The sequence below is a fragment of the Lygodium microphyllum genome, chromosome 21 (assembly GCF_053477565.2).
Source record: "Lygodium microphyllum isolate KBCC chromosome 21, Lygodium_microphyllum_v1.1.10, whole genome shotgun sequence".
Lineage (NCBI taxonomy): Eukaryota > Viridiplantae > Streptophyta > Polypodiopsida > Schizaeales > Lygodiaceae > Lygodium > Lygodium microphyllum.
Window position 1 is genome coordinate 99,534,529 of NC_141155.1, and position 26,247 is coordinate 99,560,775.

The 26,247-nt window shown below is 40.2% G+C and overlaps 1 protein-coding gene across 2 annotated transcripts in view; it reads left to right on the plus strand.

Moving 5' to 3' along the window:
- Positions 1 to 2,825: 2,825 nt before the first annotated feature.
- The window catches only part of LOC148018350 (MADS-box transcription factor 14-like), a 72,557-nt gene continuing 49,135 nt past the window's right edge, over positions 2,826 to 26,247 (plus strand). The window contains exons 1-2 of one of the 2 annotated variants that reach the window (XM_087661905.1): positions 2,826 to 3,322; positions 3,678 to 3,765. In XM_087661905.1, coding sequence (XP_087518031.1) covers positions 3,138 to 3,322; positions 3,678 to 3,765 — 273 coding nt within the window. In that variant the 5' untranslated portion in view covers positions 2,826 to 3,137. The remainder of the gene's footprint in view (positions 3,323 to 3,677; positions 3,766 to 26,247) is intronic. The other variant, XM_087661904.1, reaches the window with a different exon arrangement.

The window sequence follows — 26,247 nt, forward strand, 5'->3', positions numbered from 1 at the left end:
TGAAGTTGTTTGCATCGATTAGATGTCTCTTTATTGGTTGAAAATTTATTCTTGTTTCAATGGTGGAATTCTTAGAGAGTGCTTTTGTGGTGGACGAGGCCTTCTGAGTAGTGGCCTTACAATTCTTGGGCATATGAACCTTATTTATGACACTCACTTTGGGGAAAACAAGCCTTATTGCAAAAGCATGCCATGTCATTTTATTATTAGGCTATTGCTTTTGTTGAAGTCTTGTTCTAGTTACATGTGTTGAGAACTCCCAAGGCATCTATCTGAGTTTTACATCTAGGGCACTTATTATGCTCCTCTCATGCTCATTAGGGACTCAACTGTTTAGAAGAATATTGAGAATGATTTGAGTAGAGAATATTGGGCTCATCTAGAACTCATAGAGGCAAGTGAAGTAATGAGAAAGGATGAAGTCCACAGTGGTTATGGCATTGAACTTTAGGAAGGTGACCAAAGTTGAGAGCATGACTAGAAAGGCACAAAAGTATTGAAGATGCAAAAGGGCTCCCATCTTGAAGCAGACAAGGCATAGATGGCTATTGCAAAATAGAAGGGCTGCTATAGCAAAATGAGGGTTTGCCAAAGTTTGGCTTCCATGGACAAGCATGTGAGAGAAGGTGCTTGCTAGCTATGGCATCTCAAGCTCAATGTGATGGGCCAGTGGGGTCACTGGGGGAGAGAGAGAGAGAGAGAGAGAGAGAGAGAGAGAGAGAGAGAGAGAGAGAGAGAGAGAGAGAGAGAGAGAGAGAGAGAGAGAGAGAGAGAGAGAGAGAGAGAGAGAGAGAGAGAGAGAGAGAGAGAGTCCAAGAATGAGCGTTAGTTGCATGAGTGCAAGCACCTCCTCATATTTTGAAGGTACGAAGGTACAAAGGGCTCCCATCTTCTTGAATTGTGAGAAGGCATAGATGGTTGTCACATGATAGAAGCTACTATAGCAAAAGGAGAGTCTACCATTTTGACTTCCATGGACGACCATGTGAGGAATAGAAGGTGCCTATGGACTATGGCATCTCAAGTTCAATGTGATGGACCATGAGAGAGAGAGAGAGAGAGAGAGAGAGAGAGAGAGAGAGAGAGAGAGAGAGAGAGAGAGAGAGAGAGAGAGAGAGAGAGAGAGAGAGAGAGAGAGAGAGAGAGAGAGAGAGAGAGAGAGAGAGAGTCCAAGAATGAGCGTTAGTTGCATGAGTGCAAGCACCTCCTCATATTTTGAAGGTACGAAGGTACAAAGGGCTCCCATCTTCTTGAATTGTGAGAAGGCATAGATGGTTGTCACATGATAGAAGCTACTATAGCAAAAGGAGAGTCTACCATTTTGACTTCCATGGACGACCATGTGAGGAATAGAAGGTGCCTATGGACTATGGCATCTCAAGCTCAATGTGATGGACCATGAGAGAGAGAGAGAGAGAGAGAGAGAGAGAGAGAGAGAGAGAGAGAGAGAGAGAGAGAGAGAGAGAGAGAGAGAGAGAGAGAGAGAGAGAGAGAGAGAGAGAGAGAGAGAGAGAGAGAGAGAGAGAGAGAGAGAGAACCCAAGAATGAGCGTTAGTTGCATGAGTGCAAGCACCTCCTCGTATTTTCATTGAGGTTGTTACATGGGGACGTTCACACATGACCGATTGTTACATAAGCACATTCATACACAACATTATACCATACATGCCACACCTCCCCCCTTATGGCAGAAAATATGGACTTTTTAAAAAAACTTAGGACTCGAATCGACACTTGGACATGAGTTCATCTTGGACATTTCCAATGCCTCGTGTGGGGAGCAAGCCGCTACATTGTAGGGGCTTAAGCAATTGGATTTAATTGCGATTGTGGGGCTAAAATGACTTGAACATGACTTGATTGGATTGAAAGGGGGGCTACAACATGCTGATTTTGGATGCATCTCAAGATGGGATGGTTATTCCACTTGCATACACCACTTCTAGGCATGGGAGACATTTTGAGATTTAGAAATGCACTAGATTACTATCCTAATGCATTCACACTCGAGGTAGGTCTTTTCTTCATGAGTTTTGTAGTGGCCTAGTAATAGAGGGAGGCAATGATTTAGACTCTCTTATGCCAATCATTTTAGAACCGTACCATGGTTCTAGAGAGAAGAGACAATGGCAAGAAGAGACGAGTGAAATTTAAGAAATACCTTGCATCTCCACCAATGGGATGGGCCAGTTTGTGAGAGAGAGAGAGAGAGAGAGATTTTCAACCCAAGAACAATTGTGCCTTGCATAAGTGCAAGCACCTCCTTATATTATCACTAAAGTTGTTACATGAGGACATTTACACATGTTGGTTGTTACATAAGTTCATTCACACACAACGTTATACCATAGCATCCTGTGCCATTATCCACACACCACAATATCCATAAATACGTATTATACCATTATCCACACACCACAATATCCATAAATACGTATTATACCATTACATGAGGACATTTACACATGTTGGTTGTTACATAAGTTCATTCACACACAACGTTATACCATAGCGTCCTGTGCCATTATCCACACACCACAATATCCATAAATACGTATTATACCATTATCCATGCACACCACAATATCCATCCATAAATAGAAAACACTTGCGAATACTTTGTCAAAAAGTAAAGGCATTTTGATAAATTTCTCCCAACTTCCAAGTTGAGCTGCGTCACGTGCGGACACGGGGAAGAAGGATTTTCTATTTCTATATTGCTCTTTCATGCATGTACTCAGTATGTAAAATGGTGTACGGGAGTGTGAAACAGGTAGTTCTATTTCTGTACCTGGCAAAGTGAAAGGGCAGGGAGAAACTCTTTGTTGCGCAGGTACGTATTGTCTTAAGTTCGGCCCCACGGGCTAGTGCCGCAAGAAGAAGGGACAAGGGACAAGTTACCTCCAGTTTCTCTCTCTCTCTCTCTCTCTCTCTCTCTCTCTCGTCTTCGTCTTCGTCTTCGTCTTCTACTTCTTGTTCCTGTCCAAGTCTCTTCTCTTCTGTGTGCGCGCGCGCGCGCGGATATCTGTCATACAAAGGACAGTGTATCGACTTGAGAGACTCCCTCTGTCCCTCCCTTTCGCCTGCAATTGTTCTCTCTTCTTCGTGTCTTTTGTGGCTCCGAGACCTCTCCTGCCATGGGGCGCGGCAAGATCGAGATAAAGAGAATCGACAACGCCACCAACCGCAATGTCACCTTCTGCAAGCGCCGGGCTGGCCTCATGAAGAAGGCCGAGGAGCTGGCCGTGCTATGCGACGTGGACGTGGCGCTCATCGTCTTCTCCAGTGCTGGCAAGCTTCACAAATACATCAGCTCCAAAAGGTCTGTTTCTGATTCCAGAAGGAACACGTCCTGGTGTTGCCATACATGCGTGGCATCCTTCTTCATCATACAATTATGCATTTGAATTATGTGCATCTATGCATGAAATATTTGATAACAGATACAGAAGCTTTTAACTCGAAATTTTTGGATGGCGGTTTTGCCATACTAATATCTAAAAGCTTTGTAAATTTTCAGATGTAAACCTTACTCATCAGTTTTTGAAAATTTGCAAGTTGTTCTACATTAGATCCATAATCCCTTGGTTTTTCGTCACAACTGCGTATGGATTTGTGAGCTCTTAGCTATATAAAAATGGTGCCATGGTATGATGATGATGGCGGTTGGCCTGCAGAAGCACAGAGGCTATTTTGGAAACTTACTTCAACTCCCAGGAAGCTTCAGTATCTGCAATTGATGATCTATCAAGTTTCGAAGATCAAGTGAGTTTCTGAACTCCATAATTTGCGGCCAATCTTTTTCCCAAAGGCCTTTTACTTCTTCTGGTGCACTTAAGTTTAGTCAATTCTCTCCAGTAGTAGGGATTTGCATGTCACACAATTTCATTGACGCAAACATTCTCTCGCTCATCGTGTTGGCTTGTAACATTCACCAAATAATGTCGTAGATGGATTTGGAGGTTTGCACATACAAGCATGTCCCTTAGTCCCAAACCACGTGAGCATTATTAGACAGCAAAATTTCATCCGTGGGCATGAACGTTTAGAGAGGGCCAGTAGTTGAAGACGGATATAAATGGAAATGCAACTGTTGATTGCTGAAGGACTAGAGGAAGAACTCACTTTATAATTACTTGGGATTTTCCAACACTAGATCTTCAGACATGATTGAGAACACATTTTTGAGGCCCCCCTTGCTGAGGAACATGTAAAAGTGGTTCTGTGAGAGCGCTAAGCTTTGATAAGTGCAGGGACAATTCGTTTCAAATTGATGTGATAAGTGCAGGGATAATTCGCTTCAAATTGATGATGAAATCAAGATTGCCATCGTAGAAAAGGTGACACATTAGGGTTTGTGGTATTCTCATAGGCAGAATTATTGCTGTAAAAAAGTGACACATTAGAAACTATTACATATCAAAGGTCGAAAATGAATACAAAAACTCAAAGACAGAAATAATAATCCTCTTTTCTCTTAATGAAAAATGAAAACATATATAGCATACATTGTGTTATCACTCCAGAGAACGGTAGTTTCATACATGGCAATTGAAAAAAAAAAGATTGGAGCGTATACGTGCAGATCAATCTAAAAACGTCAATGTCCTTTTTAGATAGAGGCATGTTGATGGTTATCCTCTTAATATTCATAAGAATCAGTTCTTTATTGATTATCCTTCTATGCAATCATCTTCATAATTGTGTCAACTATCCAATATTAATTTCATTGTTTAACTTTTTAAATATTTTGGATGTCAATGTAAATATGAATCAACTAGTAGACATCTCTTGACCTCCTTATGTAAGTCCTCTTTATGAACTTGCATTCTCTTTCCTCCTCTTTAACTTCCATACTATATGATTGTCTAGATGGCTTGCAAACCATCAAAATATATCTTTCATCTATTCAAGCAATGAGGATACAATTCAGGTTATCAACCCATTTTAACATGTTAGGGATGTGAATTGTAGATTGTTGAGATCTATGATGAGTTGAATACATTGAAAACTCTACTTCATAGCAATCGATGTCATAACATTGACTCTCATGAAGAGAAGGGACAATTAAGGACTAAAGATTAGAGAAGAGAGAGTGGGAATCATGACATGGTGAAACTAGCATAGGATAGATTTGTAGGTTAGAAATGCTTCAATAGAGCAAATAAGAAGAGAGTAGATGAAGTCAAAAGATATCCAAGACTAAATTGATACCAACTATTAGTGGCATACATGTAGAATGACATACATACATACGTACACATACGTGTGGGGTGTGGGTGTATACGTATGTGGGGTGTGGGTGGGGGTGTGTGTGTACCTATCTATCTATCCCCAAAAAGCCAAAATGGCCTAAGAGACAAATGGATGAGTACACCTGACCATGTTGTCTTGACTTGAGAGCTTGAGGATAACAATGAAAATGAAAAATGGAAAACAACTAAACATGTCAATGCTTACAACCCTAAGGACTGCAAGTGTGGACTATCGTCATGTACAAAATGGTCTCTCGATGAACCTTCACTGACTTGTAGTATCTCACCCTAATCAATAGGACTATTAGACACATAGTACTTTCCTCATGGCAAGAATGTGTGGTCCAAGACACTAAGCCCATTGCGAGGTGTTACTTTGGTGAAGGAAAGGATTGGTACATCCAAAATAATTGTCTCATAAAGTACTAATACATCTAAATAACTTAGGGAAAATGAAATATTGTGAGCATTACAAAGAAGTATAAACTAAAAAGGGAAAATGAAATATTGTGAGCATTACAAAGAAGTATAAACTAAAAAGGGAAAATGAAATATTGTGAGCATTACAAAGAATTATAAACCAAAAAAGGGGAAAAAAGAGAATAAATCACATCATGTGGTGGAACTATGGAAGTATCCAAATATAATTGTCAAATAGAGTCGTTGAGAGGGTGAGAGGTGGTTTTGCACGATGGCATGCCAAGGTTGCCTAGTCTCGATCTAGGTCTCTATTCGAAAGTTCATGGATGTTATGCTCTATACGTTCTTTTACTATGTCTATGTTGACCCATTGGGTTGCTAAATAGGTCTAGTTACCCACTAATCATCTATGTCAAGTTCCTACTACTATGAAGGAGTTGGTGAGAGAGCATTGGTTTATCTTGAGTTTGCCCACATATCACAAGCATAGCATGTGGTCTCAATGTTTATGCAGCTCGATGAGAAAGAGCTCAATAGAGTGTTGGTTTGAGAAGTGTGTCACACTAGATAAGTGGCCAAAACTATCTTGAAAGTGGCAACAAAATGATCGTTAGATCTTATATTATATATTGGGCAATGATATATGTAGTGCTTCTTAGACTTCAACTTCAATTAGCATAGATGGCAAACTTGACCCTCGAGAGTAAGGGGTAGCCTCATATTGGGTAATCTCTACTCTCAATTTGGTGTGAGGATGTGTGAATTTGGTTGATAGTGCATCTGACTTCATGGAATGGATAGGTGTCCATATGCCTTTTGAGGCGCAAGGCCTATCTTGGGGGCCGGGGGGGAGGGGGGAGGGAGGGAGAAGAGGAGGCGTTTCCAAGATTGCTTAGATCCTCTAGTGGTATCTTGATCTATTTTGTTGTGGATGTTGTGCTCTAGATAGCTATCTTATTGTGTCTCATTTCACCCCTTGAGTGGCTGAATTAGTCTAGATGCTCATTGATAATATGTGTCTAGAATCATTGTTACTTTGAAGAAGTTGATGAGAGTGCATTGGCTTGTGTCTTGAGCCTCCTCCCATATCCCAATTGTAACAGGGGCCAAGTTCATCTTGAAAGAGAGAATAAAATCATCCTCAAATCTTATAAGATCTTTTGGACAGTGATATATGTAGTGCTCCTTAGTCTTTGACTCTAATTCGTATAGCTAGCGAATTCAATCCTCAAGAGCAAGGGGCTAGCCCCATATTGGTGAATCTCTACTCTAAGTTAGTGTGAGGATATGTAGATTGTCCCTATACCTAGGCTAGATAGCGAAGCCATCAAGAGATAATAAGAGAAGATGCTTTTAGTAGAAAGCCATCTTTATCCCTAGTAGTGACATAGTCAATGTGACCCATATGCGAGGTGAGTAAATTAATTATGTCCATCTAGGTGATTTTGTTGAGCTCACTTTGACTCGACTCTATTACATGGTCAAGAGATGGTTCATTTGTGCCTGATAGCTATAACCAGGTGTTAGTCTATGGATACTAAGAATCCTTATTGCCTTGTGCTACAATGACTCTAGTGCAAGTCTAGAGTGTCTATTCTATGTTCTGGGAGGCTCCACAACCTGTGTGAATATTGACTTACTGGAAGAAGGCCTCATGCTACAATGAGTGTGGTTCCCATATTCTCTTGTACTATTCGTGAATCATGGGAGAAAGTTTTACTTGATCGAAGAGTTGGATGTGGTTCCAAAAGTGTAGAAGCAACGGGATGGTAGTTTTGTGGAGGCAGGGGGGATGGAGGAGAGAGAGAGAGAGAGAGAGAGAGAGAGAGTGTGTGTGTGTGTGTATGTGTGTGTGTGTTTGTAAGTGATTATGAAGATGAGGCCAAGGATTTTATATACTTGGCTTAATTGCAAAATCCTACTATTACCTAGGGTTTCACGGTACCCTAAAATGTGAGGCCCTAAGGTGTTCTCTAGGTATCCTAGTTTCTTGTAATTCCTTGTCTATCACATGTAATGCTTTGAAAGGGTTTTTTTTCTTGATATGCAAATCTTTTGACTTTCACAACTTTATTTATATATGGGCATCATGTATGAAATAAATAAATAAATAAATAAATAAATATATATATATATAACAAAAGTCAATTTAGTTCACTCACACTTAACTCAAAAGTCCTTTTGCTAGTATTTGCATTCTATCATCGATCTAGGAAGTTGTGATATTGGCCTTAAAAATTTGAGCTTTTTGTTTGATCTTAAACAAGTAGGTGTCAAAAAGGCTATTAGTAATTCAAATTGCCACTTTTCTACTAATGCAATCAACCTTATTATGTTGCCTCTCCTTAGTCATAACCATTGAAAAGACAAATTCAATTATTTCGATGGTTAAGTTGACCATCCTAGCATAGGTGTCCTATCTAGTAAGGCTCATGGGGAAGTGTGCAAGCTATGTTGACTAAGTTGACATAATTCTACTCCTATGGTCATTTTGATGCATCAATTAGTTGGAGCTTGTAAGCTTGTTCTCCCACCCTTTTTAAGTATTGTGAAAGGACCACAATACCTGGGTGATAGCTTTGGACATCGTCCCATTTTCATGGTTTTAGTTTGTTCAGGCACCTTAAGATAGACCAATTCCCCTTCCTCAAAGGAGATGTCTCTTCGGTGAGGATCTGCATAAGCTCTAGCTCGATCTTGAGCTTTCTTAATATTTTCTTGAGCAAATTTTAACACACTATTCATATCCTCCAAAAAATCCTTTGTTGCCTGAACATTTTCCTTATGCAGTCCTACTGCATGAGGAGCTCTGGGTTGAAACCCATACAATAGCATAAATGGACTATATCCAGTGGAAGAGTGTTTGACACTATTATATGCAAACTCTGCTATCGGTAAATACTCTTCCCAATTAGTTTGCCTTTTGCTTACATATGCTCTCAACATATCTTCAAGGATTTGGTTAACCCTTTCAGTTTGCCCATTTGTTTGTGGATGCTCCGCCGTGCTCATGCTAAGTTTAGTATCCAATTTCCTAAATACAACACGCCAAAATTGACTATCAAATTTTCTATCCCGATCAGAAACTATATTTGCCAGAAGGCCATACAGTCGGTATATGTTCTCTATGAACAATCTAGCCAATTCTAGTGTTTTAGCATCAGTTGAAGTTGGAATAAACCTAGCCATTTTGGTTAACCCATCCACAATCACCCACACAGAGTTGTGCCCCCTCTGTGTTCTGGGTAACGCGACAATAAAGTCTATGGAGATACTCTCTCATTTTCCTGAAGGAATCTCTAATGGGTGGAGAAGTCCTCCCATTTTCAATCTTTCAGTTTTTTTAACCTGGCATTTATTACATTTGACCACATAGTCAAGGATGTCCTTATTCATTCCAGGCCAATAGAACTACCTTTTAATAAGACTATAAGTCTTATTAACTCCTGGATGTCCCACACTAAGGGTATCATGACACTCAAAGAGTATCTGGCGCCTTATTTCTTCATCTTTCGGGACACATACCCTACCCTTGTAGAGTAAATAACCATTATCAATGGTAAAATTCTTCCACTTGAACCCTGTTTGAGCAACCCCTGATGCTCCATTTCGTTGTTGAACATCCTGAGATGTTTCTTCCTCACTGGAGGCTCTTCCATTTGGATCCCCATTTTCTATTGCTTCCCATATGTTGGAATATGCCGGATCAACCTAGCATTTCCCTTTTAAGGATTCAAGCAAATCGGAAGTGAACTGAGTAAAACTCAATTCATTTATGATGGGCATTCTACTGAGTGCATCAGCCACTATATTATACTTTCCTTTTCTATACCTTATTTCATAGTCGAACTCTTGGAGGAGTTCATCCCATTTGGTTTTACGCCCTTGTAGTTCCGGTTGGTCATTAAGCCACTTAATGCTTTCATGATCTGACAAGATCAAAAGTTTGGCACTGTACAGATAGTGCCTCCATTTCTTCATTGCATATACTATTGCATACAACTCCCTCTCATAAACAGAATAATTCCGTTATGCACGGTCTAATTTCTTGCTTTCAAAAGCAACTGGTCGACCTTCTTGTAATAAGACCGCGCCTACTGCCCTATCACTGGCATCACCCTCAACCACAAATGGTTTATCGGGATCCACAATTAATAGTACTGGAGGTGTAGCAATAGCTACCTTAAGTTTTTGAAAACTTTCATTTTGGTCTGTTCCCCAATTAAAGCTCTTTCCTTTCCCTTTAAGTTGGTCCGTCATTGGAATAGCTATCTTGGCATAATCTCGAATGAATCTACGATAAAGTCTAGATAAACCTAGGAGGATCTGCAACTCTTCCAGGTTCCTTGGAGATGGCCATTCAATAATTGCCTTTACTTTTTTTGGATCCATCTTGATTCCCTCTTTCAAGATAATATGCCCCAAATATTTGACCTCTTGTGCGAAAAATTCACATTTAGTTTTCTTCACATAAAGGGAATGGGTTCTTAACAATTTGAATACTAACCGTAAATGTTCCAAATGTTCTTCTCTTGATTTACTAAAGATCAAGATATCATCCAAGAAGACTACTATAAAGTGTCCTAGATAGGGCCGTAACACACTATTCATCAGCTTCATAAAAGTAGCTGGTGCATTAGTGAGACCAAAAGGCATCACCAAAAAATCATAATGCCCATATCTAGTACAAAATGCCATCTTAGGAACATCCTGGGTCTTAATTCTTACTTGGTGATAGCCTGATCTTAAGTCATCTTTATGAAGAATTTTCCCCCTTGTAATTGATCAAAAAGATCTTCCATTCTGGGCATAGGAAATTTATTCTTCATTGTTATCTTATTAAGTGCTCTATAATCAACACAAAGTCGTATAGAACCATCTTTTTTCTTCACCAATAAAATTGGCAAAGCCCAAGGTGAATTGCTGGGTTGTACAAACCCTTTATCAAGGTAATCCTTAATTTGTCTTTCGACTTCTTGGTGTTGTGTTTCACTTAGCTTATAAGGTGGTTTAGAAATAGGGTGTGTATCCCTATCTATGTCAATTGGGTGATTTACATCACCTCTATCTGGTGGAAGGCCACTTGGTAAATCAAAAGGAAACACATATTTAAATTCAACTAACAAACCACTTAATTAATTACTTGCATTCACCTCACAAACATAAGAAAATTGTTGCTTTATATTACAAAAAGTAAAAGTGTTCTGTACAGGAAGGGATCATAACATATATACCTCACAAGCTTCCTTCTTTATCAGCTTCTGAACTTCAAGAGAACACATCAAAGGGTTATCAGATACTTCATGTTCACCTTGAATCACAAAAGTCTTACCATCCCTTTCAAATTCCAGTGTATTATGATGATAACTACACTTTAAGGATGGTTCTAATCCCCATAGCCACTCCCTCCCTAAAGCAATATCGGCTCTTTCCATATTCATAATTTGGAAATCAAGCTTATCTTTATATCCTTGGATCTTGGTTTCCAAATTGGATACCATTGTATCCCATATTTTATTATCCTGACCTTGCATCATATGAACAACATATTGATGCTCACTCTTTTGTTGGGGAAGTTTCAACTTTTTGACAAGTGCGTAACTTATGAAGTTGTGGGTGGCAGAGTTATCAATCATGACTCTAACCCTCTCCCCATCTATCGATCCATACACTCTAACTAAATCATGTGGCCCAAAGGTAGGTTGCCACATAGAAGTTGACATACAACACGTGTGTTGTACATCCTTGCGCAAGATCTCTAAAGATTTATATTTTTCATGCCCCTTTAATTCCAGGGTCTACACTATATGGATTTGTTTGTCTTTTCCCTTGCCCTTGTACTTATCATTTCCTTTATCTTCCCCCTTTTTCCTTTGAGGGCAATTCCAAGCAGCATGGTTAGGGGATAGGCAATTGAAACACAACCTTTATTTTTTTGCCTTATCAAAGTCATCTTGACTTAACTTCGGCTTTACATATTTTTTCTTTTCAAAGGGTCCTTTCTTACCCTTAAGGAATGGCATTTTCCTTTTAAATTTGCCTACACATTTTGAGGACTCAAATTCCTTAGTCTTGGGCTCCATGTCGGTGAGACTAGTGAGTGCACCTGGACGCATATTATCTTCATTGATTAATGCAAATTTAATTGCCTCTTCAAGCATCTTAGGTGAACTCCTTTTCACTTTTTTTTTACAGGCCTTGTCTAGTCCCCCTATGAATCCTCGTCTTTTGAAATTTATCTATTCCTTCCAATTTGAGGATTATCTCACGATACTCCTCGAGATATGTTAGCAAAGGTCTTCCCTTTTGTCTGACAAAATCCCAATCTTCCCAATTTCTTTCCATTTCATTTTCAGGAAGAAATTCTTTCAAAAAGAATGATTCAAATTGAGCCCAAGTTTCAGGTATTTTATTTGCCTCCTTTAAAGTTCTCCACCATTTATATGCCTTTGGCCCCAAAGGTTAAACTAGTCTCCAGCGCTTGAAGATGTGGTGGAGTATTCTTTAATTTGTGTAAGTCTTCCCATTTTTGGAGGGAATTAAAGATAGTGTCTTTATTTCTGTCTTTTTTCTCCCCATGAAACTGAGGGGGTTTCATATCTTTTAACACTGGGTTATCCCTCAGCTTTTGGTGGGGTTCCCTAGGGTCTCGCATAGTTACATATACATCTTTTGATGAAGATGGAATATCTGAGGTCTCTACCTTACCTTTATCCCTTTCTAGTAGTAAGGCTAATTGGGATTTTATTTCTATGAGTGCTTGAGTTAGCAACTCCATTTGAACCCCGTGTGCTTGCACATGAGCAGTTAGATCATCAAATTGTTCTCGTGTAGCAAAAAATTCTTCCCATTGTTCTTCTTGTATTTTCGTTTCATGGGGATTCACCATAGGGTGGTCCTCAGAACTAGAGCCTTCGATTACCCCCTCTCTCTCTTTCTCCTCCATTTATACACTGGAATTGGAAAGCAAATATAAGAAATTTGCAGACAAATATGAGGTACTTCCCTGATTACAAAGGTAGGACAGATGCCGATGGCCTTTATATCTTAGTGGTAGAGACAACGCAAAGATCGATGTATTTTTCCTCAAATCTGCACTGGTTGTGTGTAGGTTGCATGGCACACAAAACAAGGCCTATCATGCAGTGACAAAATAGGTCACCAGATCGTGGTTGGAGTAGTTGCTAGTGTAACCAGTCTTAAAGCGAGATGTAGCCAACAAGGCAATTAGCATGGGCCATATTCGGAGTGATGATTAACGTGGCCCCTATGTTTTTTAAAGACCACCAAAAGAGGAGACGGGTGAAAACTAAAACGTTGGGTAGACGAATTGTGGGTCGTTAGAGTCGGGCCGAACACGACGTGGCTCTAATACCAGTTTTACGTCCCTCAGACTGTGCGTCGACCCTCCGTCCTCTCATAAACAACACGAGAGATACTTCTGTCTCACCACCCAGCCATGCCTAGAAAGTTGCTGGCCCCAATTCTATTGTGACTCGACTGCCAGCCGTCAACTTGAGGTGAGCTATTCTATTTTTCAAACTCACTTATTTCTAGGCTCCCCTTGACCCCGTTCGGGCGCCCAAGGACCCCGAACGGTCATCCCTCGAGTGTTTCCCATAAATAACATTCCATGTAATATAACACACATGATTTGCTTATATGAAAGGATTCGCATGGAATAAATGTATAAGTTGTAACACATTGTTTATATAGAAAACCATCTCATATGTATTATTCAATTGTTTTTCTTGGTATTTTGCTTGGGAATTACCCAAAGGTGAAATGTTTTGGGATGAAACACATGTTTTAGGGGTGAAACATTTCTATGGTGAAACGTTTGGCGATTACCTCAGGTGCAACAATAAGGGTCTTCTTCGATATTTCATATGCTTTTGTAACATCCTTTCCTTGATATCATAGTAATATGGGATAGGTGATGAGGATGAGGATAGGATAGGGAAGGGGAAAAAGCAAAGGACAAGTATAGGGGGTGGGATGACATTCTACATACACAACATTTTAACTTGTATATTCACTACATGTATGCATAAGTGAAGGTGTGGGTGGATATGTGTTATCATAGGTTATTTTTTGTGAGCCTTTTAGACTTGGTATGCACATGTATGTTTGAAAAAGTAAAAAAGTAAAGATAACTAAGATCTTCAACTTTTTTATGAGAAAGATCCAAATTTAACCCCCAAAAAAATCTTTATGAAACTGGTCCCTTGTTTATCATCCTTAACGAGGGGATGGGATAAGTATTGCCAAGATGGGGAGATTACTATTCCCTATCCCATTTTGATATCCCCTCCAGAAATCTCATCAAAACATTGTGTCAATTTCTCAAGGGGCAAGACTTGGCTAAGATGTCCATCCCTTGTTACTATGGTATGCACGAATACTTCAAAGAGCATGCATAAAGGTTTGGGAATAATCACGTAATTGAGAGCAAAAGCTCCTACAGTAGCTACTAGTCATTGTGTCCTAAGAAATCATGAAATCCTTTAGAAGTGATGATTGTAGGTCAACCATCACTTTTATAATGTCTATGGTTATGCCATTTCTAGACACCATGTGCCCTAAAATGAAGCCATGATTATTTTATTCTCAATTGGATTTTACATTGAGGTCATCCACAAACACCTCCAAGAAATCTCGCAAGAAATCCTTGAAGATCATATAATGTACACAAATAAAGTTTTGGAGCATGATATAAAACATCCATTTAAGGTTCAACCTACACACATGACATGGCACAATCTATATCCACAAACATACAGTAATAGACTTCAAACTTATCTCCCAACCATAGAGCCAATCGAGCTTCACCCTCAAACCTAAGAGCTAGCAACAGACTTTGTCATGACTATATCCCAAGAGCTAGTGTCCCATACCACTAGCCTAGATTAGATTGTCCCATTGTACGAATGCATTGGCCTTTAGGCCAAGATTTGAAGAGTGGTGATTACACAATAATGTGTGCAATAGGGCCTTGAGTCCTATTGATAAGAGTTAGGAATCAAATGCCCTAATCTTGAAGTGCCCTTAGTGCATTCATACTAAGTCACTTTATGACCATTATGACCAATGTTGTCAGCACTCATCCAAATATCCAATGCAACACTTCTCCCCTTATGAATGATTATTGGCCTCGACAATATCTTTAAAAAGGAAATGAGAAAAGTAACTCTTCAATGAATGTATCGATTCCCAAGTAGTCTTTATCTCCGGGTAGTTGTTTCACTTAACCAAATACTTAGGATAAACGAGATCATTTAGTCCTATAATCAAGAATCAATTTGGGTTTGAATGGAACATGAGCTATATCCTCGAGCCATGGGACTTCATATTGTTTTTTCAAGTGACTCATGTGGAACATTGTATTAACTAATATCTTCAAAGATAAATCAAGCTCGTAAGATATGCTACTTATAATTTTAGTAATTTGGAAAGAATCACAATACCTCAAAGATAACTCATAGCATTTTCTGCTAGTTATTGAATCAGAGTTGGCTCATACAACTTAAATAGACTATACCCATTAGTTGAATACTTATGCATTATTATAAACAAACTCAATCTAAGGAAGATAATGCTCCCAATTAAATTTTTATATAGGAGACGATTTGTACACAACATATCCTCCATACCGTTCTTGCCTTAAAAGATGTAAGACAATACACAAGTGACTTACTATAAATAAATATATTATCAATGAGAACAACAATCCACTTTTTGAGATATGGGTAAAATAGATCATTTATCCATCTAAGAGGTAATTGATATTTGTTCTTGATGGTCACCTTATTGAGTGAGAGCAATGGTGGGATGTGAAGTTGAGAGTGCAAGAGCACGAGAGAAAGGAAGGATACCAAAAGGTTTTGTGGATACTCATTTACATTTATTCTTCATTATTTCCATGTATATATGGCTATATAGTACGTCCGTGTATACAAGGGGAGTTTGTTCAACTTTTGGCCATTGATCTTCATCCCAACCACCTGTCACTTAAAGGCCAATGTGCCTTTATAGTAAAATAAGATAATTACAAGTGACAATATTGTTCAATGCTTATAAGCACTTAGTAATGTGCAAAGTGATTTTCAGAAGATAACTCTTTGTGATAAGATCTATATGATTATCATTTATATGAATCTTGACAAGCTCAATTTGCTTGTCCTTAAGCATCGACGTGCTTTGTCTTTGCATGAAAGATAGGATTTCATGCAATTGGATGACACTCTGACTATTACAATGCAAAATGGACACATCTTTAGTAATGCCTAGATCTTCCACTAAACAAGTAAGTCGTATGGCTTCCTTGCATGTTTCAATGGTTGTAATATATTCAACCTTAGTGGTAGATAAGGCCATGCATGGCTATAATCGAGAGACCCATGAGATTGTACCTCTTGTAAGTGTGAAGACGAAACTTGCCATAGACTTCCTAGAGTCCACATTCCCTAAAAAATCAACATATCGAAGGATATATGCATCCTTTCTTTCAAAGCAAAAGCACATATCTCGACTGCCATTCAAGTCTCTTCACTACTTCCCAATGCTTCTTGCCAAGGTTTGGCATAAGCCTAAAAACCACTCCCATTGCATAGGCAATATCCAAATGTGTGGCAATTATAGCATACATCAAGCTACCAAGCACCGATGGTGGATAAGATCACTTGGCCATTCCATAGGTTCTCTTAGTTAAGTTTAAAATATGAAGGCAATTAAACATTGCTAGTCTTTCCCCACCTATATTGAAACTCTCAAGTACCTTCAAATGCACTTCGAGATAGATAAAGAAGCTTCTTTTCTCTATTCCTCATAATTCTCATGCCAAGGGTATGATCTAGATTTCCCAAGTTCTTCATATTAAAGGTTTCATGTAACTTTTTCTTCAATGCATTCACATCCATGATTGTCTTTCTAGGAATAAGCATGTCATCCGCAAAGGATCAAGATCATAATGTTACAATATTTGTATGCTTGTGCTTATGTGTGGTGGCTTTCTTGTATGCAAAGGCAATATGATCTATACTTTAGAGAGTGAATGGATGAAACGAGTGAGGTGGATGGATAAGCATATGAGTTGGCAAGTCTAAAGATACCAAATGTAATGTACTAAATGTGGCAAGGTAGCAAGGTGTCTATGAAAGTATGGCTATTATTCATTCTCTCAAACTTATGGCTCTCTTGGTTTATGATCCTTGTTGAATGTCTTATGCTACATGTGGTATCATAGCCTCTATCCTTGAGGCCATGAGGTTGGGAGTCTTTCTTCACTACAAGCAAACCATTGAAGATAAGAGAATGAAGCAAGTAGAGTCGTCTCAAAGCAAAGTCAAAAGCCACCATCACAAAAGTGAAGGATTAAGGTATATCATCTCCATTCAATCATTATTCTATCCACTTTTTGTTCGAGGTCTTCATTGCTCAAAAGAAAGGGGGAAGCTTAAAGGGGCTACTTGAATCAATCTACCTATTAACAAGTCGATAGCTTGCTTTCAACAAGAAGCTAAGGCACTTAAGTAGTCAGATAGAGAAAGGAAGGAAAGGGAAGACTTTTTTCTTGTTTATTTTAGCTTGAAGATTCAACCTTGCAATATCACCTACTACAAAAGGACATTCAAGCTAGAAATGACTGCTACTAAAACATACTATTGGCATGTGCCATTTCACATAGTTCATTGGTAGTAGCTACTTTTGAGAGATGAGGCTTGTTTCTTTTTATTTAATCCCCCTATAACCGTTACATTAAGGATTAAAAAAGGCTTCTTCTATAAAACCCTTTTCACACTTTTATCTCCTTTTAAATGGTTTGATATATTCACATTGTAAATATCAAATTGGTTATTTTGAAACTCATTTCACACAGTTGTTATCTGAAATCAATTTTGTATAAAGGATTATTTCCCACTTGTCTAAAACTTGAAACTGAATATTGTAAAAGGCAAAAGGGCTGTCTCTATGTGGGATTTCAATTTATCAAACATACTTGCATTTTTCTCTCTATTGGGGATTGAAGGTCACCTATGCCTAGCCGCCTACATTTACTTGTATATTGTACTTGCACATGTGCATATTGCAAGTGGCAGATGCCCATCACTATCAATTTATTCTTTATTCTTTTAATGGTACAGAATAAGGGAAGGCAAATCACCCATTGTGATTGTTAGAGTTCTCACACATTGGTCTCTCTTCTTGCTTGAACCTCCATAGCTCTTACTCCGTTCTTTCTTTTGCTCTTACTTCCACTTTCACTCTACTTTTCAATTGGTATCAAAGCAAGCATTCATGGAGCTTCATCATTACTTGCTTTAGCCCAAGAAGAAGAGATTCACTTCAAGATTTCCTGGTAGTCCCCCCTTCCTCCAAGGTAAGCATTGAGTCTTCCTAACCTATCAAGACTTGTTCTAGGGCCTTGGGGCGACCCATTGAGCATTGTTTAATGATCAATGAGTTGAGAAACATCAATAGAAGGCACAGGAATAGGCATCAAATTTTGCATTGACTTTTTAGCCCTTGTTCCATACTTGGCAACTCAAACTTCAGTCCCATCATTGGCTCTTGGGTGCTTCTCCTACCACTTGGCATTCATCTTAGCATTGCTTAGCTTGTTCTTGGGCACTCTTTGAAGGGTTCTTCCTTAGCCATACACTCATAGTTTAGTACTGACTTGATGTATACACTAGATATAGCATACCATGAGTTCCATAATGCTTTTGTAATGCTTCGGGGATACTCTCTTGATGCTTGGATGTTATGGGGATACTTTGAGATGCTATTTGGATTGGACAGAGCTCATTTAACTTAGTTTTAGTAGGGTTTATTATTGTAATAATAGTTTGGACAACAAGCATACAACAATGAAGCTTTATGCTTTGAATGCCTATAAGCACTTTGGGTATTCTACATGCTTATATGGATGCTTGGCATTAATGTATGTGCCCTGGTATACTTATGATGCACTTTGAGCTTTGTATTTAAGCTCCATTGGATGCATATAGGCTTTGGACATTTGCTTTAGTGATTCTTCACTTGCAAGTTGAAAACATATTAGATGTACATACTCCCTAATGTACTTATCATGAATTGGGCATTTGTTTCAATGATTTTTCACTTATGGGTTGAAGACATATTGGATGTATATAACTCCTGAATGTACTTATCATGTATCTTAGTTGGCCAAATGTTATGAGCATTATGTATTGAACTTTTCTTGGCTCTTGAACATATCGGATTCACTTTCGATGGGACTCACTTGTATTTTTCTTTGCAAAGCTTGGTTGTTTGGAGAAGTGGGAGTCACTTGCCTATATACATGCTCAGTTAATCTAAACATACACTGTTCTTGCAAATATGGATTCTTGTGGGCTAATTTTCTTTTGAGCATTTGGATATCCAATACCTATCATTGTCAGTGGGTTGTCGATGGTGGATGCTTAACATACATTGGTTGAATGCATCTATATATCTAACACTCTATATGGTTTCAACAGTTTTTGGTACCTAGTTGCTACACTGCTAGTTGCATTCTGTATATCCCAGTTGCTATCCAAATATTCCTAGCAATGGGAACTTTTTTTGTTGGTCATTTGCTCCAATTTTATGGACAATAATGTTGAATATTGTTTATGAGTAGTTTCTTTCAGCACATACATCTTGTTTGAGCGCTCTATATTATTTGTGGATAACTATATACTTTTTTGTTCCCTATCTCTTACCCTCCCCTTTGGCTCAATTTTGGGACTGTTTTTCTATATTCACAACCACCCATACATTGCTAGTTGCATTCTATCTATTATGGTTGCTACCCAAATATTCCTCGTAGTGGGAGTTATAGAGATTGACATTCCTTGGACAAGCAGGTGCAGACCTAAGTAAATTTCAGCAGCGGTACCAAGCAGTCCATATGGCAAGCAGTTGACATCAACAAGCGATAGGCAGGGTGGGAGACATGTGGTAGGTCAGATAGCTTGTAGAGCAAGGCAGATAGTTTTTGTCCAATATGTAGCCGATCTGCATTATTTGATGTATTATTTGTGGCTTATTTATTGGCTCCAATAGGTTCACAGAGAGAGAGATCTTCAAGGTGGAGACATACGTAGACATTCTCTTTGCACCCGTGTATATATCTACATTCTTATACAACATTCTTCACTGCAGATTTTCTACGTTTCACACACACACACTCTCTCTCTCTCTCTCTCTCTCTCTCTCTCCACTCTTTGTCTTGGTCATTCGCTTCCACACTGCTTCACTCAGACATGGTTTTAGAGCATCAAAGGACCTACTCAAAGAGGAGATTTCAATGTGACACAAGGCTGCATTTTTAGCATTCAAGGGCGAGTAGGAGGGCTGTGTATCAAAACAAGGCTAAGGTGAGCATGGGCATGTGAAAAAGCAGCAAATTTTCTAAAGCTATTGTTGATTTTTGCTATTAGAGAAGGAAGAAGGTTGTGTTTTGGGCCTTCCAAGTGCAGATTTCACCTTTTCATCGCCTCTAGCAAGTGAAAAAGAAGTGAAACAAGCGGTAGAGCAGGACATGAACCATAGCCCTAGCAACTGTATTTTCACAGTGAGAGGGGGGACTACTCTTTGTGTTTTGTGTAGGCATTGAAGGTGAAGATGTCTTTTGAGACTGAGACTGAGTTGCAGGAGATCATGGACCAAAAGGTGCCCCTCCTACCGGCTCTTCCTACAAATCAAAAGCTCAATGGGGAGAAGTACCACATCTGGCGGGTCATGATGCTTGCCATATTGGGGTTTTATGATTCAGTGGATCTTGTTAAAGAGGTTATCAATCGTCCTTCTTCACAAGACGAGTCCAGACTCTCTTTCAGTGAGAAGGTGGAGTTGGGAAAGGTTGAGGCACATTGGAATAAACTCAATGCTTGCATTCGCTCGTTTTTATCTCTCTCATGTAGTATAGTTGTTCTCTCTCATATAGATCATTTGACGGTGGCTAGGGAGATATGGCTAGAGTTGGTGGAGTTGGATCAAATGTATAATCAGATGACCGTCATGAAGCGAGTCTCTTTGGAAGTGCAAATGCCGACCATGAGTGTCAACAAGTCATCATCCATGCGGGAGCATATCAATAAGCTAAGGCAGCTTCAAATGCAAGTTCAAAATGCAAGGAAGGTGATCACTTCTAAAGACATAGCGATGAATCTCCTTTCACAGTTACCACCTCGCTTTAGTGATTATTATTCTGCCTTGATTGCTTCAGGGTTGTCTAAGACTCTCTGGTGGGAATAGTTGGCTCCTATGTTTTTGGACCAAGAGGAGCAACTGAGAGGAACAAATGATTTGAAATCTGAGGCTTTGGTTGGTCAATCCTCTCAGAAGAAAAAGAAGGACCAAAAGAAGGAGGAGGAGGAAAATCTAAGAAGGACAAAGACAAGGAGTCTATTTGTCACATTTGTGGCAAAACAGGTCACTAGAAGAAGAATTTTTCCCCGACAAGGAGAAGAAGGAGGAGGAGGAGGAGGAGAAATCTTCAAAGGATTCCGAAGGGGTCGTTGCTCCCTCATCAGCTGCTTTCCTCCATTTGGAGGTGGTTGAGGATTCAACCCTGACGGCTTCTAATGCTACGTCGATGGCTCTGTTCACTCAAGAGTGGATTGTTGACAACCATGCCTCTCGGCACATGACTCCTTCTCCTACAGGTGTTACTCATTTGCAATCTTCTCATGGTCAGATTCTCATTGGTGATAGTTCGTCTATCCCTATTCAGGGACGTGGCAATATGCATCTTATTCCACATGGGTGTGGTGGTGCCCATGCATTTGAGGTACTTCATGTGCTGGCTTTAGGGTATCATCTTCTCTCGGTGCACTTGGCCTTTTGGTCGAATTTGATATGGATTCTTTTCGGATTCTTGATCGAGGATCAAGACAAGTTCTTTCTTTAGGTTATGAGGAGAATGGAGTCTACAAGTTGTACAATCTTCTTCTGCCTTGACTTCTCTTTTTCTTACCACTCAAACCTAGTATAAGCCTTGGTATGCTTGGTTTGGCCACCTCAATTATGATTGCCTTTGGAAGGCATCTAAGGACCAATTTGTTCGAGGTTTGTCGGATATTGTGGTGAGTCATCAGCCTTGTGTATCTTGCATCTGTGGGAAGCATACTTATGATGTTGTTCCCAGCAAGGCTTTGAGGCGGCAGGCTTTAGCACCCCTGGAGCTTATTTCCACCGATCTTTGTGGACCGATGCCGACGCAATTCCTTGGAGGGAGCTTGTGTTTCATGCTCATTATAGATTATTACAGTAGGATGACATGGGCCTATTTCTTGAAGTTGAAGCCGAAGGCTTTCTCCAACTTTGAGGATTGGTTGCTCTTTGAGGAGAACCAATCAAGGTGGAAGCTAAAGACCTTACGATTTGATAAGAGTGGAGAATTCGTTTCTAATGAGTTTGCTCAGTTTTGTGCATATTGTGATATTCACCAGGAGTTTGCCAATACAAACACCCCTCATGAGAATGGCATCTTGGAGCAGAAGAATCGCAGTGTGATCGAGATGGTTCGTACCATGATGGAGCATCGTCAGACACCTCAATGTCTATGGGTTGAGGTTGTGGCTACTGCAATTCACATCCTTAATCGTTTCCCTACTTCTACTATTGTTGGTACGACTCCTTATGAGACATACTTTGGGCCCATGCCCGATGTTTCTTATTTTAGGGTTTTTGGGTGTGATGCTTATGTTCACATCACAAAGACAATGTGACAAATTTGAAGCGGCTTCTAGAAGATAAGTGTTTGTGGGCTATAGCTCGCGATCTCAAGGCTACCAATTGTATGATCCTGTTAAGCAGGATATCTACACGAGCCGTGCTAGAAGATAGGTGTTTGTGGGCTATAGCTCACAATCTTAAGGCTACCAATTGTATGATCCTGTTAAGCAGGGTGTCTACACGAGCCCTGACATTCGGTTTGTGGAGGTTCATGTCCCATAGGGGGGTGAGGACCACCCTGTTCTTGAAGATCTTGGTGATAGCTAGGCCCTTGCAACTATTCCTCTTGAGCCTATGTCTATTGAGGACTCTTCTTTGGATGAGAAGCCTAGTTTCTACCCATTGAATTCATTGATTGGTCCTGCGTTTGTCAGTGGACCTTCCAGAAACTTCAGCAGATGAAGAGCACCGAGGGAGGCAAGATTCGGTCTCCTCCTCGTTGGGCCCGTGACACGCTTCGAGATTTAGGGATCGAGGGGGTCCCTAAGGAGTGGCAACCGCAAGATGGACCGCGGAGGTCACGGAGGCACAAGGCACATTCTATGGATCTTGTATGCTCTAACTATTGTTTGATGTCCCGTGTTATGTAGGATAGAGACCCTATCTCTATGAAGGAGTCTTTACAGTTTGATCATTGGCGAAAAGCGATGGAAGTCGAGTTGGAGGCTATTGAGTGGAATGGCACTTGGTATCTTGTGCCTTGTCCTTCTCATAAGGTGATTGGTGTCAAATGGGACTTCAACACCAAGTACCATAGTAATGACTCTTTGAACAAGCAGAAGGCTTGCCTTGTAGCTAAAGGTTTACTCAGTGCCCAGGTGTTAATTTCCATGATACTTTTGCGCCTACTACTCGTATGGCGACTATCCATGCTTGTAATATTTCCACACAATGAAAGTTAGTTGGTTAGTTTGAAAGTTAGTCAATTAATAAGTTAGTAAGATTACTAAGTAAAGACTAATTAAAAAAGAAAAAAAACTAACATTAATAATTAAGGATTTTTATTTAATTAAAAAATATATGTTAAAAAGATCGAGAGTCGTAAATCTGATATTTTTCTTGGATTGACAAGGACCGTAGCCACCCTTCACGTAAGTTACAACGTGAACGAGACTTGTGACCTATATTAATCATTAGTATTAATGTGTATAGTTTGGATGGTCCAAAAATATTAGATTTTGGGCAAAACTAGTATATTTTAGATATTATCTTAAAAAGATATGGAAATTTCTAGAATTGGATGTCATTTAAAAGAAAAGACAAGTGATGTTTTAGTTAGTTTTTGAGATTTTATCAAAAGGAAAAAAAATAAAGAGAGGGATTTGTAAAATCGTGTGTACCGTGATCACAATCCATAGACAGAAAACATGTCAGAAGTAGAGCAGCGGTGGAAGCGTAAACATGTGCTGAAATAAACTGCTGAAACACAAGACAAAAAGAGAAAAGAAAAGAACACGATACAGATGAGAACTCAGATGTATGCACCGGAAATGGAATCCATATATCTGAACACGAGACAGTCGCATACAACAGTGAGTCACTGGCTGCGGGGGCACTGGCACTGGCTCCTCTCTCCACAGAGTCTGCAGATGGTGAAGATGATGATCCTGACTGAGAAGGAACCACTGAGTATAAATAGGCTAAAAAAGTAGGGAGTAATAATGCTGGTCGAATAGCATTAATGCTGGCCGACTGGTGCATAAAATGCTCCACTAGCATAAAATGCCACACCAGAAAAAACCTAAAATACCTAATAAAAATGCCCAGCCCAGATCAAGCTCAAACTCACACATGAGCTGACAAATACTCTGCTAACACCCTCTCTCAGATCATGAGTGATCTGATACAGTACAATAGTACAATGAAAAGGGATCAGAAACTATACAACATAGAACCACCAAGTAGAACCATGGATACCCAAGCAGTGGGTGATCAAGCCACCACCAAGGTGCCTCGGAGAGAACCTGATGTCGATGTCGATTGTACCAAACACCTGAAAATAGAGAAGATCATAGCATGTTTCTGTGTCCGTCACCAATGTCTTACAGTAGCATAGAAGACCATCCTGTCAAAAATGCCTTTGAACATAGGTGACCATGGAGTCCCTGCCTTTGGCCAGACCGCCAAAGTGTCCCCTCATGTGAGCTCCAGACGAAAGCCTCCCGCTCTCTGTCAGATAACCAGCTCAGCATGAACCTGGATGTCAATCCCAGCTCCAGGATTTGATTCCGCCAGATTGAAGTCGATGCGTCAGGGACGTCCCTCTCTGGAACCTGTGCACCTGTATAAAAATATAGATGAGGCGCGGCTGCCCCATCTGAACACCCGCTCACACTCCCTCTCTGGCACAAGAGAGTCGTGAGGGAGGACCTCATCACCACCACTAGAAAGCAGCCAAGGAAGGGACCACCAAGCCCTTCCCGCGATCCGAAAAAGAGGATCCCTTCCGCGCCTTGGACTTCACCTTGGTCGGAGGATCGGAGTCGGAGTCTGATGAAGGAGAGGACTCATCGGTAGAGTCAGCATCCCGCTTCGTCTTCTGCTCCTCCTTCCTGGAAGCTGCTAACTTCTTGCAGTCCTTCTGCAAATGTCCCTTCTTGCCACAGTGGTAATACTGGGCCTTCGACTTCTTCTTCCCGTCACCCCTCTCTAAAGCTACATAAGCCTCACCTCCATAATGTGCCGGAAGCCGCCCCTGTAATCTCAAGGATGCCTCATGCTCAAGAAGTATCGAGGACATATGTGTAAAACTGATAGGAGTCGATGATGTCTGCGCCCGCAAAGCATTGGCCACTCCATCAAACTCCGGGGGGAGCTTGTAGAGGACCGTCCCGACAAGATGCACCTTGGGAAGAGCAGATTGCATGTGCCGAAGCTGGTCCTGTACCTGCGTAACACGAAGAAGAAAAGACTGAATAGTATCTTTCAGCTCAAACTTCCTCTGTTGGAGCTGGCCATAAAGTGTGACTGCCCGCATGGTGGAAGGTGCCTCGTACATCTGCTGCAACTTCTGCCATACTTCAGGAGATGCCCTACAGGAGGTAATCGCCGGTAAGACTGCTTTAGAAATACACCGAAGCAACGCCGAGTAAGCACGGGCATCGTCCGAGTCCCATGTGAGCACCGCTTCCTGATGGTTGTCCTCATCAAAGTCTTCAGGAAGAGGAAAAGGACGAAGAGGACGAGGAGTAGCTCCATAGACGATGTACCATAACCGTTTCTGCACAAACCAAGCTTTCATGACAGCACTCCATGTGAGATAATCAGGTCCATATAACTTATCATCAGTGGAAGTGCACGGAGGAGCCATATGGAGAGGATAAGAAGAGAAGTAGAGAAGAGATGGAATGTAGAGAGGAAACATAGCCAAAACACAAGCACAGACGGCAGAAAATGAGAGTTCACATGCAATATAACCCAAAAGCCGATCAATAGAAGACAAAATCTGCTACAGAAAGTTAAAAAATCAGTAAAAAACTGCCAAAAACAGCAAAAACGGCCTGAATTAACAGTCACCCACCCAGGAGAGACGCTGAATCAGCAAAACGCAGGCTATAAACTGAAGAAAAATAGGTAGAAAACTGTCGCCAGCAGCTGCAGATGAAAAACGCAGGCAATAGAGGGTGCGTAGGCAGCAGGCGATGACAAAACTGCAAAAAACGCAGGCTGAAAACAGCCCCAAAACAGGTCGCCTGGTTGCGACAGCAGTCGTCTGATCAGCAGGGGTACAAAACAGTCCTGAAATCAGCAAGAAAACACAGCAGAAACACACATCCTGAAAACTGATACCATGTCAGAAGTGGAGCAGCGGTGGAAGCATAAACAT